Source organism: Erithacus rubecula (genome assembly GCF_903797595.1).
Source record: "Erithacus rubecula genome assembly, chromosome: 2".
In the NCBI taxonomy this organism is placed as follows: Eukaryota; Metazoa; Chordata; class Aves; order Passeriformes; family Muscicapidae; genus Erithacus; species Erithacus rubecula.
In genome coordinates this window covers 75,653,168-75,667,113 of record NC_136685.1, presented here as the reverse complement: position 1 = coordinate 75,667,113, position 13,946 = coordinate 75,653,168, and the positions used below count along the sequence as shown (strand labels likewise).

Sequence of the window (13,946 nt, the reverse complement as noted above, 5' to 3'; positions counted from 1 at the left end):
GACAAATCTGAGGTGGGAAGTCCTGAGATGTAACTACTATGTTAAAGCCAATGTTGTGCTTTTCTTCAATAAAATCTATTAAGCAACTGAGGAGTTTTGCTCATTCAGGTCTTACATTAAGTTATAGGCAAATACCATACTTGACTTTTCATTACAGAAAATCCATTTTTCTTGAATTTGAATTCCTGCACTTGGAAACCACTTACCAGGCTGAGAATCTTCCAAGATAGATGCCAGAGTGCTGCGGATAAGACCTGTCCATTGTTTCTGAGTTTCATCAGTCTTGACTGTTGGAAGAGTAACAATAGTTTTTATCCCTTGAAGAGCTGCAGTGACTGGAGGTGGGACCTGATTATCTGCTGACTTCACTGCTGTTTCTTTCAGTACCCTTGTTATCAGAAATAGGATAGTGGGTAAGACTGTCATACATCCTAAAAAAAAGAAAAAGAAAAAATAGGATTTCTAAAGTGTGGAGATAACCTCTTTGTCTTTCTCAATATGGATGTGTATGGCTGGAGACAAAGGAGATGAGATAAACTAGAATTCATGTTACATGTGATATGTGTCCTTCAACATTTTATCACCAAATTCATTCATCAGTACTACTGAAGTGTATCATAACACAAGTAATACAAGCCAACAATTGAAATGCTGCTGTCAGTTCAGAATGATGCTTTAACTATTAAAGCTTTGTCCTACATGGCCTGTGATACATGGTATGTCGTACAGATTGCTAAGTACCTTAAAAAGAACACTAGGGTCCTACACAGAGCAAAAATAAGAGGTCTGGAAACAAGTGTCTAAACTCAGTTTTTCCACTTCCCAAGTAGGCTGGTACAAGCCCCAGAAGCAAAGGAAGGAAGCTGTTAGGGTGTCTCAAGTCCTGGACAAAGGCTGTAGGAGTTTCAATAACACATGTAGACTCTAAGCCCCTACAGGGCTGAAAGAAGAGTGCTGTTGGGTTTAGGCATGCACCTAAACCTCAGCTTTCAAGTAACTCAGGCAGGCAAAATCAATCTACACATCACTTCAGAGAGTCAAGCCTCTTTCCATATCTCTTTTATGCTTCATTCTCCCACATCTTTGGAAACACAAATCCTGCCATTTCCCTACTTCTGGGGATAAATACATAGAGTAGAACAATTATGACAGGAAGGGGCCACTCTAACAGTAGTTTCTGAGCTATTTGCAGTGGCCACTTGCCAAATACTTGGAGTAATACCCTCACTCTAGACAACACAGAAGTAATACTGTTACTGTTTTTGCCCATTCTCTTTCTCATCACCCCCTCAAAAAATCAGGAATCAAATAAAAGCAGGGCATGACTCCAAATCTATTGTTCCTTAAAGAAGTGCAAGACACAAATTCACAAATTTCTGCTTGAAGACAGGCCATATTGTCTTTTGAGCACAACTCTGTCCAAATCTGTTATTTGCAGTGTACCTTATTAGGGGGCCAACTTTAAAATGTCTTATCTATACAACTCAGTGAAACTTCCCAAAAATTCTTGAGACAACAGTTAAGCAATTTGCTCTCCAAAAAGCAAAAGTCAAAGAGCATAGCTTCCCATGTAATTGTGTCCTTTACCCATGAACTTCACTCAGTGCAATTATCCCAGCTTACACATATCCTTTGTGACAGTCTTCCTGGGCAGAAGAAAGCTCCTTTTAGTTTATAATCACATTGGAAATGACTGACAGCCAACGGCTGCAAGCCCAAGTGAACCACAGATGAATTGTGCTGTTTTTCCCTCAGTAGGATTGTCTTTTCATACAGCTGCTGCTTTTCATGAACTTTTCAGGAATTTAATTATCTCCAAAATGTCTGTGTTCTTTAACAATATGATTAAAATTGCCCAAAAGGTTTCAAAAGCATGAAAAAAAGGAGAAAAAGGCCAACAATAAAATCAGATTGGTACAGAGCTAATTTCCTCAGCAAATCTGCAGCACACATGCAAACCTAAAATCAAATTTCCTTTATGTTGCCCACTGGAAAAGCCTGAATTTTTTTTTTAGTTAATCACCTAAATATACTTAGTAAGAGATGGCTCTTTAAGCATTCACAGCAGTATATTTACAGTTTGTTTTTAGCACCATATCCTCACTATGCTAGCACTCACTCTGTTACAATGCCTTACCTGCTGGAGAACACAGGGAAGGCAGGTCAGACAGAATATTAACGGTGGCAGCCACAAGACGAGCACTTTCCTCAGAGAGGTGGGATTTGGCAGCAATGTGGCTCGGAGAATCTGACACTTTTGAGCTCAGGTGGGGCATGTGCCGTACCAGGATAAACATCAGCAATTCCATGGCTGCAAAGACGAGAGACTTGCCAGGCACAAGACCACCGCTCTCACCTCCCTCTCCTAAAGCAAGAGGATTTTCTTTTTCCTCATTATCATCTTCATCTGAAAAAGGAAAGAAATGTCTGAGGAGACAGTTAAGATCCCACACCAAAGATTACATGACACATTTTTCGCAAAGAAGTAAAAAATCAAGAAGAAAAATTGCTTTACAGTAAGATAGGACAAACATGGCTAATGTCAGACTACATGTTTTAGTTAGAATTACTTCAAGGGATTTAAAATGCCTTAGAAATACTGTGATTGCAACAATACTTACTAAAGATCATTTTGGAACAAGAAAACAAATGCAGTCTTGCACAAAATAAAACTACAGTTAATTATTTTGCTTCTCTTAAAACTGATAATAAAATTAACAGCAATCAATGCCAAATAAACAATAAGGACAATTTTTAAAAATTTAATAGCTATTAATTAAATGTTCCACGTTGACAAAATCTTATTCTAGCCTAAATTGATTATGAAATAAGAGAACAGAAAAACACTGTGGGATTCTATGTCTAAGTTCATTATTTGAGTGTATTCAGTTTTAAAAGTCTCTCTTTTGATGGCAGCTTGGCCAGCTGCAGTCTTTCCTTCTCCATTAAACAGCAACAGAGATTCAGTAAGTCAAAGCTGGCCTGAGCTACCCCTATAGAGCTCCTATGAATTTAAATGATTTCAACTGTTATCACATTCATCAATCTGAAAAAAGCAGCTTACTGGACTGACAGTAAACAATTCCATTAATTCATATGAAGGAACAGAGCCTGCATTTTCATTTGTGCTGGTTCCTCAAGTTCCAGCAAATTTTCTCCCTGCTTTTACATGAAAAATGGTCAAAAGCTATCAGTTGGGGTGTTTTTATCAACAGTACATTGTGCCAGATTAAGATAGTAATTTTGCTTAATAAGATAATATTCTCTGAGGTTTGCTTCACTTCTTTCAGGTTACAAAAAAAATCTGGCAGACCTACTCAATTTAACCAGGTATTGATGAACTATTTGCCAGAATGCCTCTTGGAAACTAATTTGCCTAGCCAAGATGGAAACAGTACATCTAATGTGAGATTTTTAAAGAAAAGGTAAAGGGATGATTGAACAGAGAGATTCTCTCTTAAAAGAAAGAGGCCACTAGAAATACCTCAGAAAGCAGCTTTCAGGCTTACTGGTCAAGTTTTGAGTATCTCCAAGCATAGATACCACATCCCTGGGCACCTGTTCTACTACTTCACCACTTCCACAGTGACTGTTTTCTTTCCTTGTATCCCATCTGGATTTCCACTGCTGCAGTTTATGTTCATTGCCTCTTGTCCATGCCTTTCAGAAGACTCTTCATTGGTGTTGTCTTTAAATCCCCTCTAAGAAGGGGGATTGCTATTCTATCCCATATTAACCCTCTCTTCTGCAGACTAAGTAAGTTCAGCTCTCTCAGCCTCTCCTCATGGGTCACACACTTCACCTCCCTAAGCAGCTTAGTGGACTTCCATGCAACTTCCTTCATGTTTGTTAACATCTGTCTCACCCAGAATGAGGATGAAGGGCAAAGAAAACTGGACACAGCTCCAGATGCATCTCCATAACCCACTGGTCATGCTTTTCTAACACAGCCCTATAACAGAGTCATCAGCATTGCATAGGCTTCACACCAGAGATTCACACACACAACTCCTCATCTGGCAAATCTGCTCTCCAACCTGTCAGTCCACCAGCCTATACCAATGCATATTCCATCCCAAATGCAGGATTTTCCATTTGTTTTTGCTGAACTTCAGCAGGGTCTCAGACCTTCAGTTCCAAATTTCCGTAACAGGGAGCACCACCCTCCAGTACATCAACCACTTGCTCAGTTTGGTATTATCCACAAATTTGCTGAGGGTACATTCTCTCCTATCTGTCTTATATGCTTAACAGAAGGAGGTCCAATAGTGATCTCTAAAGAACATCAGTTCCAACCCGTTTCCAGACTTGAATCACTAAATTCCATTCAAGTGCAGCAGTCCAACAATTTATTTTCCTACTTTTCCACATCACTCCAACTTGACAATGACATTGTAGAGTACTGGGCCAAAAGCCTTGCAGAAGTCTAAGTAAACAGCATCCACCACTCCACCTCCAAAGCCAGTTATTTCATCACACAGGGTGATGAAGTATTAATTGCCCTCAATAAGTCTGTGCTATTTCAAATTGCATTCTTCTACTTCATGTACTAAGAAGTGGTTTCAAAAGAAATTTACTCAAAAACCTTTCAACAAGCACAGCAGGCATACTGGCAAGTTCACTCAAACCCCACCTCACGTCTTACTCAAAGTTAGTCACAGCATCTCATTTTTGCCATTCATTGGAAAGCTTTCTTGAGCACCACAGCTTTTCAAAGATGACTGCAACAAACTTAGCATGTCATCAGCCAGCTCCCTCAGATGCATCCCATCTGGTTCCAGGGTATGGCCACCTTTTTTGTGAGCAGCTCCTAACTGGATACTCACTTTCTGTAGCTAGCATTGCTCTCCCCTAAATTTGCTCATACACAGGAGGAGTAAGCAAAGAAATTAATAGTGCCTTCATTATTCCTCTGGTGTGTTTTGTCATTAGATCACCCAATCCATTCAGCAGCAGGTTCAAATTTCCTCTGCTGACAACACAGCTATAAAACTTGTTCTTGTTATACTGGACGTTCATCATCAGTCTCAGCTCTACTTAAATTCTGCTTTCCCAGTTCCACTCCTCCATACCCAGGAAGTCTTGTCCTTATTTCCAACATCCATACACTTCAACACCACATTTGAGCTTGGTCAGAAGTCCCTTTTCAGCCAAGTCGGCCTCCTGCCATGACCATTGTGAATGAGCTTTATTTCATCACCAAAGATGAACAAACCCTCTTTCCTTTGCCCTTCAGGAGAGCTTACCACAAGATCTCAGGTATAAACTCCCTGCAGAAGACAAAGTCTTCTTTGGCCAAGTCAGGCCAAATCTCTTGTCTTGCTACTTGTTTTCTTTCTTTCCCTTGAAATTATGACCTCCACTATCACATAGCTGGTACAGCCAGAACTGCCATTAACCTTCATAATCATTTCATCAGTATAAATGCAAGCAAATCCACTGAGCCCCACCCTTATTTGGACAGGCCAGCATTTGGACTGAGAAAGTCTGTGCTTCAGGCTTCTGAGTGTTAGCCTCCAGCACATAACTGGATGGTAAAAGCCTCTCATGAGGCTCCCATAGCTTGATTGGAATGCTTTTTTGGGTTGGTTTAACATGGCTTCATTCACCTCCCCTTCTTGATTAGGCAGCCTCCTGACTCCTTTCAGTTCTGATCTGTCAAAGTAGAACAGCTGGCTCCTCTTCTCTTGCCAGATCTCTACAGTGTTCTCCAACTAGATATCTGGAGATACAGCCTTTTGTTGCTGGAAGTCACAGTATTGCAGCCACTACCTTCATGCAAGCATCATCCTCCAGGGCCATGTTCTGCATAACCTATGGCTGTCTCTCCTTCTGAGAAACACAAGACTTCAGCTCCTGTACGTGCAGGACCTCTGTGGAGAACATTTAATTCCTCCATTTATCTTTTCTGACACCACAGAGTCTGCTCACCTTCACAAGCATTTCCTTCATGTCTCACAGGTGAGACCAATGTCACTTTCAGCCCTGACTGCACAGACAAGCCTCTGGAGCACAGACACATCAACATTTTAATCTGAATTTCAAACCTGGTTATTAGACTTCTGATGCAGCAGAGGTGATTGTCCCTCAGTCAGCAGACTGTGCTGTGGTATGTCACTGCCACCATTATGCTGACTCCAGCAGTCCTGCACAGTCTTGAGCAGCACTTCTGGGCAGCATGAGCATGCCTTTCCATGCCAACTGTCTTGCTCCTGTTGCACACCCTGTTCCCAGAGCTCCTGGCAGCTGACACACCCTGAGTGCCCTGAATTCATTCACTGAATGTCAGTGAAGTAAGAACCCAGGTGCAAGTCTGCTCCACTTCCTGGCAAGATCTCCTGGGCAGGCAACTTTTCATACTGGTTTCAGGAGCAGTTCACTCACCTCATGGATGTCAGCTGTGCCAGGGACACACCACAATGCCCTGTACTGGTGGCTAAACCATTAAACTTCAGAAAAAAGATAAAATGAAGTGCTAAGGAGGCAGTCAGTAGAGAAATATTAGGGAAACTGAGCAAGGTACTAATGAAGATGTGCTGGCTATAATTTGCACCACTCTTACTCTAGAAAAATGAATTAAAATCATGACATTAAATAAGAATGATCTGAGAAAGAAAAAATATGCCTTACAGGAGTTAAGAAATCAGCAGGTACCTATGAACACAATCAAAATTATCTGTGGAATACACAGCATTTTCCTCCTCAGTGTAACTACACTCTAATGCAGCTGAATTCCTTTCCCAATATGAAAACCTGTTGCTTATTTATTCTGCAAAGCAAGCTGTGTTTTCAGAATCTTACTTAGTGTGTTCCTTTTTTCCTGCAAATAATCTTGAGCTGCTCTTACTATCTGCTGGACAACTCCTGTCACCAGTAGCTGGACTGAAGGAGGATCCCAGGTGAGGAGGAGTCGGTGAAGCACACTCAAGAGTTCAACACCAAGGAGCTGCAGTGAAACAAAATACATAGAAAAACAATAATTAGGACTAAACAATTTCTAATTGTTATGTCAGTTGCTTATGATAAACAAATACTTTTCTCACACAAAAAGTAATTACTGCTCTTGTAATCATCATAGATGAAAGACCAAGACATAGAAAAAGCTGATTGTTACAACATGCTCATACATTACCTGATCCTCTGCAATATGGATCCTGGCACAAGGGGAATCCAGTAAAGTATGAAGTGCTTGTAAGCAAGATGTAACATGCTCCACAGGCTCTTCAGGTCTTGGGGAACACAGAAACTGTATACTAACACCTGAAAAGAGCAATAATTAAAAAGAATGTTCATATAATCATAAAATCAAGTTCCCTTTTTAACTTTTGTAAGTCTAGCAGGTTCTGAACAGCTTTAGAAAGATAGCTGTTTTTTTCAATTATTCTTCCTTTATATTAAAAGAGTCTATGCAGGAGACTCTTTGCTTCCTCTTCTGCACCATGTTTTCCCCAAAATTTGGCAGGATAAATAACATACAGCTACAACAAGCAATTTAAGATTACTGAAAAGAAATCCACACTTTGTTCTAAAGATATTTAAGTCAGACATATGAATCCCTCTGTTGTAAACTGAGTTTCATTTTCTTGAACTCCTTTAAATGTAAAGACAAATGAAATGAAGCTCCAAAAATCATGCAGTATTTATCTTATACATATGGCACTTAACTCTGGACTTAAAAGTTTATATCTCAGCAAACTGCAGGCATTCCTCAGAATAAGAGATTACACCCACCTCTTAAAGCTGTTAGGTAACAACAAAGGAAAACAGTGAATGCTACTCACAGATGAAAAACTGATGCAAAAGCTACTCCATATGACTTGCCAAATATCACTCTCTACTAAGCAGTATTTTAATAGGGGTGTGTATTTTAATTAACCTTTCAGCTTTTGCATCTTTGAAGCATAACATTTTGTATCATCTGCATTATACTACCGTGCAGAACAGTCCTTACTCATTTTATTCAATTATATAAATCACAATAATCACACTGACAAATATTCTGTCAAAGCTACAAAGAACACAGAAGGCCGAGAGATAAGAGGGAGGACGAGGCAGTGATTTTCAAAACTTCACTGTCCAGACCTGTAATAAATTTTAAACTTCACAGATTTCAAGCAAAGTATCTTTTCTCATTTTAATAGCATTTCATATCATAATGTGCTGCTACTGAATTCTAAGCTTGGAACTCTTACCCAAAATTAGGTGCATTCGATCTTTGTTTATCTCTGGCAAAGACTTAGTGGGAGGTGGAGTTCCAGGTGTCTGGTTTAACATAATGGATGTAGCTCGTTTCTGAGAATTAGGCATTGCTGCAGCAGACTCTTCTGTTGACTCTGACACATTAAATCCTGTGCTGTTCAGCCAAAGTGCCACTGCATGCAGTATGGGAGCCCAGGAGTTTCGGTAATGTAGTCTGGCTGTGTCAATTGTTTCTGGAGTGTAAAATGCTCCTCCTGTTAAATTAACAAAGCAAAGGTAAATTCTGAAATTCTCTGTGAGATAAAAAGCATGCATTCTAACTTTATTATTATATGTATTCTGTGATGTGATCAAGGGTGCTTGATCACAAACATAATCAGGCACAAAACTTGTTAGCAGCAGTACATTCCAATTCTCCTTGAGTAGTAGCAATAATAGTATCTCATGAAAAAGTGCACTGGCCTCAATAAAGCAGTAAGCAGAGAGCAAGAAAGGCAGGCACAGTCATCAGGTCTTGCAGCATTTTTCATACAGAGCGTTCACTCTTAATTCAGTAAAATACTGTAAAACATTGTCTGCTCTAATCTCAGGGGCTATGTTTTTCATACAACCAAAATCTTTCTGCATTTGATACCAAAATATTAGAGGTGAAGAAGCATTCTTAATTCTACAAAGACATGATTTTAATGATCTCAGTTGATTTGAATAAAGAGTATATTCACTGCAAATTGAAGGAAAAAGAATTCAAAGTTAGAAAATATTGCTATTACATGCTCGGGCAGAAATTTATCACTTGCATAAAAAACATGCATGCCAAAAAATTTATGGAATAATTCTGAATGCCCAGCTACAGTTTTCTCTCTGTTTTGCAGAACACAAGAACAAATTTCAGTGCATACCATCTGGTGGAAGCTGGGTAGCAAATTCAGCTGGTAAAGTTAAAAGGGCATAATCTTTCAGTGCAGCCAACCAGAGACGGCTCAGTGCAGGCAGTTCGGGTTGCACAAGTGTTATCAAACTGTCTGGTGGCAACTCATCCACAGTACCAAAATCATCCTCATCCTCCTCTGTGCTCTTTAAAACATGCTTTGGTTTGGTTTCTGCTTCTTTCTTAATTTTCATGGCAACGACATACACCTAGAAGTAAAACATGTCAAAGGATGTGCTGTGAGATTCAAAAAAGAAAGGAAAGCAGCAACCTTTCCCATGTGAATGTAATAGATTCCACACAGATAAAATTAACCAGAAAATTACTGGAAAAAAAGCAATTTTCAATACAACTCTATTTTATTTAAATCCTTTCCTTTATTTCTATCAGTATATATATAATGCTTAAGTTCATAATTGGGACTTCCTTAAAACAATTTGGCCACACACTTTTTTCCTAAAAACTTGTCAATTATAAAAAATTGACACTGTTAACTAACTAGTTAGTTAATTAGTTAACTAACTGCAATGTTTTCCCAGAATATATTTTAAGGTTGTTTGATTTATAGAGCTTTTTGTTTTCTTGTTTGTGGAGGTTTTTTTTTAAGTTTAAGAGCAGTAAGATGGGAAGAAATTAAAATATGACAGGGTATGAGTGCATATTTTTATACAGAAAAGTGCAGCAAAACAAAGAATAAACAAGTCTCACCATGAATATGGCTCAACAGAATGGCAGAAAGATACTGATTTTGTAACCTCCCTGGAGTAGAACTGCAAGAGGTTAGGAAGAAGGCATGTACAGCCAGTATGAGGTGTGAGGCTGCTATTCCACTGTAAAATGTCTCCAAACTTTTGCAGGTGCAATGGTCACTGTTTACCTCAGCCCAGGCTTTCAGCACTGCCAGTTTTTCCATGGTAGTGGCGCTCTCCCGGTAGAGCTGGCTAGAAGATCCCTTTCCTGCTTGCACTTTATCCAGGGAAGAGACAAGAAGGTTGTGAACTCGGCGAAGATCATTCAGGTCACTCACAACCCCACTTCCTATCCAAGTGCTACATACCTAGACAACAAAGTTTAGAATCATTCTAAACTAGCAAAAAAACCCAACAACCTTATAAATTAAAAAAAAATATTAAATTACTAAGAAAACCAAACCTAAAACAACCACCAGGAAAAGTCAGCCAGTGTCTTCCTGCTTAAGACAAATAAATCAGGTTTTCCTTTTTTTCCTCCCCACCCATGATAATAGAATTGCTCAGGTGAGTGGTTATAAAGGCTATATTTGCAATGCATATTACAAGGGAGCTTAGGAGACATGGAAATAATTTTTTAATTTTTCAATCCTCTATAAATAGGTTGTAATTTTTTTTTATTCTGTTCCCAAGTGTCTGGTCAAATAATTCAGGTCATTGCAATCTCTGTGAAGAATATACTGGACAGCAGCCAACAAAAGTAGATTGTTAAAACCCTTCATATCTTAAATCAATATATAAGGTTCCATACCAGTGGGAAGCTTTCAAATTAATAATGTCAAGAAAACACCTAGAAATCATTTGAAAGATTGAACTATGATTTGGAAGCCACAGTTCTATACTAGAACAATCTGTCCACAATGATGGACAGATAGTTGGGCGTCTCTCAACTTTTCATTTAAATTAAATGGATCCAAACAAGTACTTAAAATAACAAACATCACACAGATTTGCTGCTCCTCTCTAATGCTACACATTGACACTCATCCTCTGAAACACACTCATGCCAGACATAATGCAAGCAATAGAAGAATTCTGGTGCAACTGCTTTTCTACAAAGAGAAAAAGGGACAAACTCTTTCAGAAGAGTTGCTCTTATTCTGGAGATTATTCTACAAGGATGAGGATCAGAAGCAAAAAAACTCACAGAACTCAAGCAGTTCAGGTTTTACAAACTTTTTTCAAGGCATTTTTGATCTATCTCTGATTTATTTATTTTGCTTTTAGAGAACTAGTTTTTAAGGATGAAACTCACCCATGATCTGGAGTGATAAACATATTTAAAATAACTTAAACACAAACATTGGAAGTGTCCCAAACAGGCACAGGTACAGGACAAAGCTGTTGAAAACTTCTCACAAAATTGTTATCCATTCACAGTAGGAATAAAACCAGATTAAATCCTGCTGCTAAACAAGTCAACATCTGTTTTACTAATGACATAAAACTGTAACAGCATCCAACTAACTCCTTCAGGGAAGCTCATTTCTGTCCATATAACTTCTACAGAGAGTTCAATATGCAAATCTAATCTCCAGGCATTTGATCCTGTTAGTGCACACATCTGCTTTGAAATTGGTTGAACACAGAAGATTTTTGACAAGTTATAAAGAATGTTAAATGTTTTCACACAAACTCCCTCTTCATTTAGTTTTAAACACACAGAAATATTCTGTAAATCAGGATGAACATATTTTTTCCTACATGTAGATACCAAGTTATGCCATAATTGATCGATCCTTGCAAGTTTTGCTGAAAGTTAAGAGCATAAAAGAACAACACAAAATTACACTTGCTCCTGATGACCCAAATTTACTAAACAAAACTCAGAAACACAGAATTATTATTTTAAAATTTATGTTTGCATAGCTAACAAAACTGCTGCTTTAAACCACAGCAGTTTCTTCAGCTGTGAAAACCACATACTACTACAGTTCTGTTGCTGATAGTTGATTTAAATTGCAGTACACAAGATCACACACAAGAAAATAATCCCACACACATTAAAAAAAAAAAAAATTAGCAAACTTTCACTGAGAAGTTGTTACTATGACTGTAATGAGAATGCACAGATCTTCTAAATTCTAAAATAGAGCATTAAACTGAATGGAAGTTTAGTGTTTAAAGGTAAATTATCAGTAATCCAAATATTAGATCAGACTGAAAGACAATAAATAAGCTTCTACTGGTCTCAGTAAACAAAAGGGTTTTTTTCCTTTTTTTTTCTTCTTCTTTCTTGCAGGATTGACATGCAGACAAAGTTCATTTCAGATACATTTTTTTGGTGTAGCTCCCTAAAAGGAACTTCTGCACATCTGAGGAACAAAATGTATTACTAGGAAACTCAAAAGATGTTGCAAAAACATCACAGCTTAAGTTTACATCTTCTAGCCATTTGATGCTACTTCTCTTTTGCATCCTTCTTTCAAAGAGAAAGAAGATCAGTTTTGCTTATAGTCCATGAATGTTTTCCACTGTACCTGACAGGCCTTTGCAGTTATATCAGATGGTGTATCTTGGGAAAAAGCTGGCCTCAGAGCAGCTCCAACCTGTTGAAAGAAAGAAAAGTTTAAAATCCCACTACAATAATAGGAATACAGTGTTGTTTATCTCACCTTGTTTAAGGCTCAAGGACAAGCATAGAACAAGCAAGACAAGATTGCCAAATTTGGCATTGTAGTTACATCCCAAAATTATCCTTGCTGTCTAGCAAATATTAGCAATAACACTCTTTAAACAACAACAATAACAAAGTCTTCAACTACATTTTTTCCTCTTGCCCATTGCCTTTTTAAGTTTCAACTTCCTTTGTGAAAGAGGTGGTATTATCTTCCCTCTGTTAACAAGTATCCTTTTAATTGTTACAGTATTCCAGATGTAACTTCTGCTAAGGATCAATAAGCCAATGACAATTTGATGTCCAAGGGGACAGCAATGTGAAATGAAATGTTTATGGTTGTATTTGCATCAAGTACATCAAGTGAGAAATACTGACTGAAAAATGCCTTTTAGACAGCTGGTATATGGCAATATTTTTCTGAAACTAAAGGAACCAAGTCCAAGAAAAAGAAGCAATGGTTACAGCACTACAGAAGGGAGAGTGAAAACAAAAAGGGTTAAAGAGCTAAGCTATAGAACAAAAAAAAGCACAAATAATATCCCCAAATAAATCTTTAATTGCCCATTTCCCAGTGATGTACTTTCATAGTTTTCATTTAAACAGAAGTACATTCACTAATTCCCAAGAAAACAAATTTATTAAATTAAATCTAGAACTGAGTGAACAGTGTTTTCCAATTCCTTGTTCTACAAATTAATAGCTTCTTTTGGCAAAAATTAAATCTAACTTACAATATTTAGCTTTCAAGCTACTGAATTTTAATTTTATCAGCTATTAGATTACTATAAATAGAATGAGATACAAAAAGAAAAGTCACAGAGGTAAGTAAGAGAGTCTCTACAGCACATTTTCACACACAAAAAAAACTCCTCACAGCTTTTGTGAAACTACAAAATGTTCTCAAAGCCAATGCTGGCAGAAGTACACAATTTGCTGAACTTATGAAGGAGGTCTCACATTTGCCTGATACTGCTCCAGTATCACATGGCCTGGAAACTCTGGCTCAGGAACAGATGCAAATTTCTTGATGATGTCCTCCAGAGCTTGAAGCCCGGCCATCCGCAGCTGGTTGCTGTGGTCAGTGGCAGCCATGAATGCCATTCGGATAAGGTCAGACAGATGCAGGACCAGGAAGTCATCTTCAAACAACACAGAAAGAACTATTTAGGAACTTAAAAGATAGATGACATGATGAATACTTGCAATATTTTCCTTATTGACATGCATGAGTTTCACCTATTTGTTTTCAAAGGTCCACATTTAATATATGGAAGAAGCAGGAAAAAACATAATGTAGCTTTCTTTCTTGTTTTCTACTTCCTCATCCCCCCTAAGTTTTTTATGATTTTTATTCCTAAGACAACCTTAAAAACGGAGCAGAAATTGTGTAGAATGAAGTATGTAAATGTGACTAAGTAGCTTAGAATATATTAAAACATTTAGTAAAGCT

General features: G+C 38.0%; 1 protein-coding gene across 1 annotated transcript in view; it reads right to left on the bottom strand.

Annotated features, from left to right (window-relative positions):
- Positions 1-13,946, bottom strand: part of HEATR5B (HEAT repeat containing 5B) — a 57,352-nt gene that overhangs the window by 9,299 nt on the left and 34,107 nt on the right. Inside the window, exons 25-33 of the mRNA XM_079332351.1 lie at positions 13,454-13,635; positions 12,357-12,425; positions 10,005-10,184; positions 9,099-9,336; positions 8,193-8,453; positions 7,133-7,260; positions 6,802-6,946; positions 2,138-2,407; positions 207-431 (exon numbers count right to left, since the gene is read on the bottom strand). Coding sequence (XP_079188477.1) covers positions 207-431; positions 2,138-2,407; positions 6,802-6,946; positions 7,133-7,260; positions 8,193-8,453; positions 9,099-9,336; positions 10,005-10,184; positions 12,357-12,425; positions 13,454-13,635 — 1,698 coding nt within the window. The remainder of the gene's footprint in view (positions 1-206; positions 432-2,137; positions 2,408-6,801; positions 6,947-7,132; positions 7,261-8,192; positions 8,454-9,098; positions 9,337-10,004; positions 10,185-12,356; positions 12,426-13,453; positions 13,636-13,946) is intronic.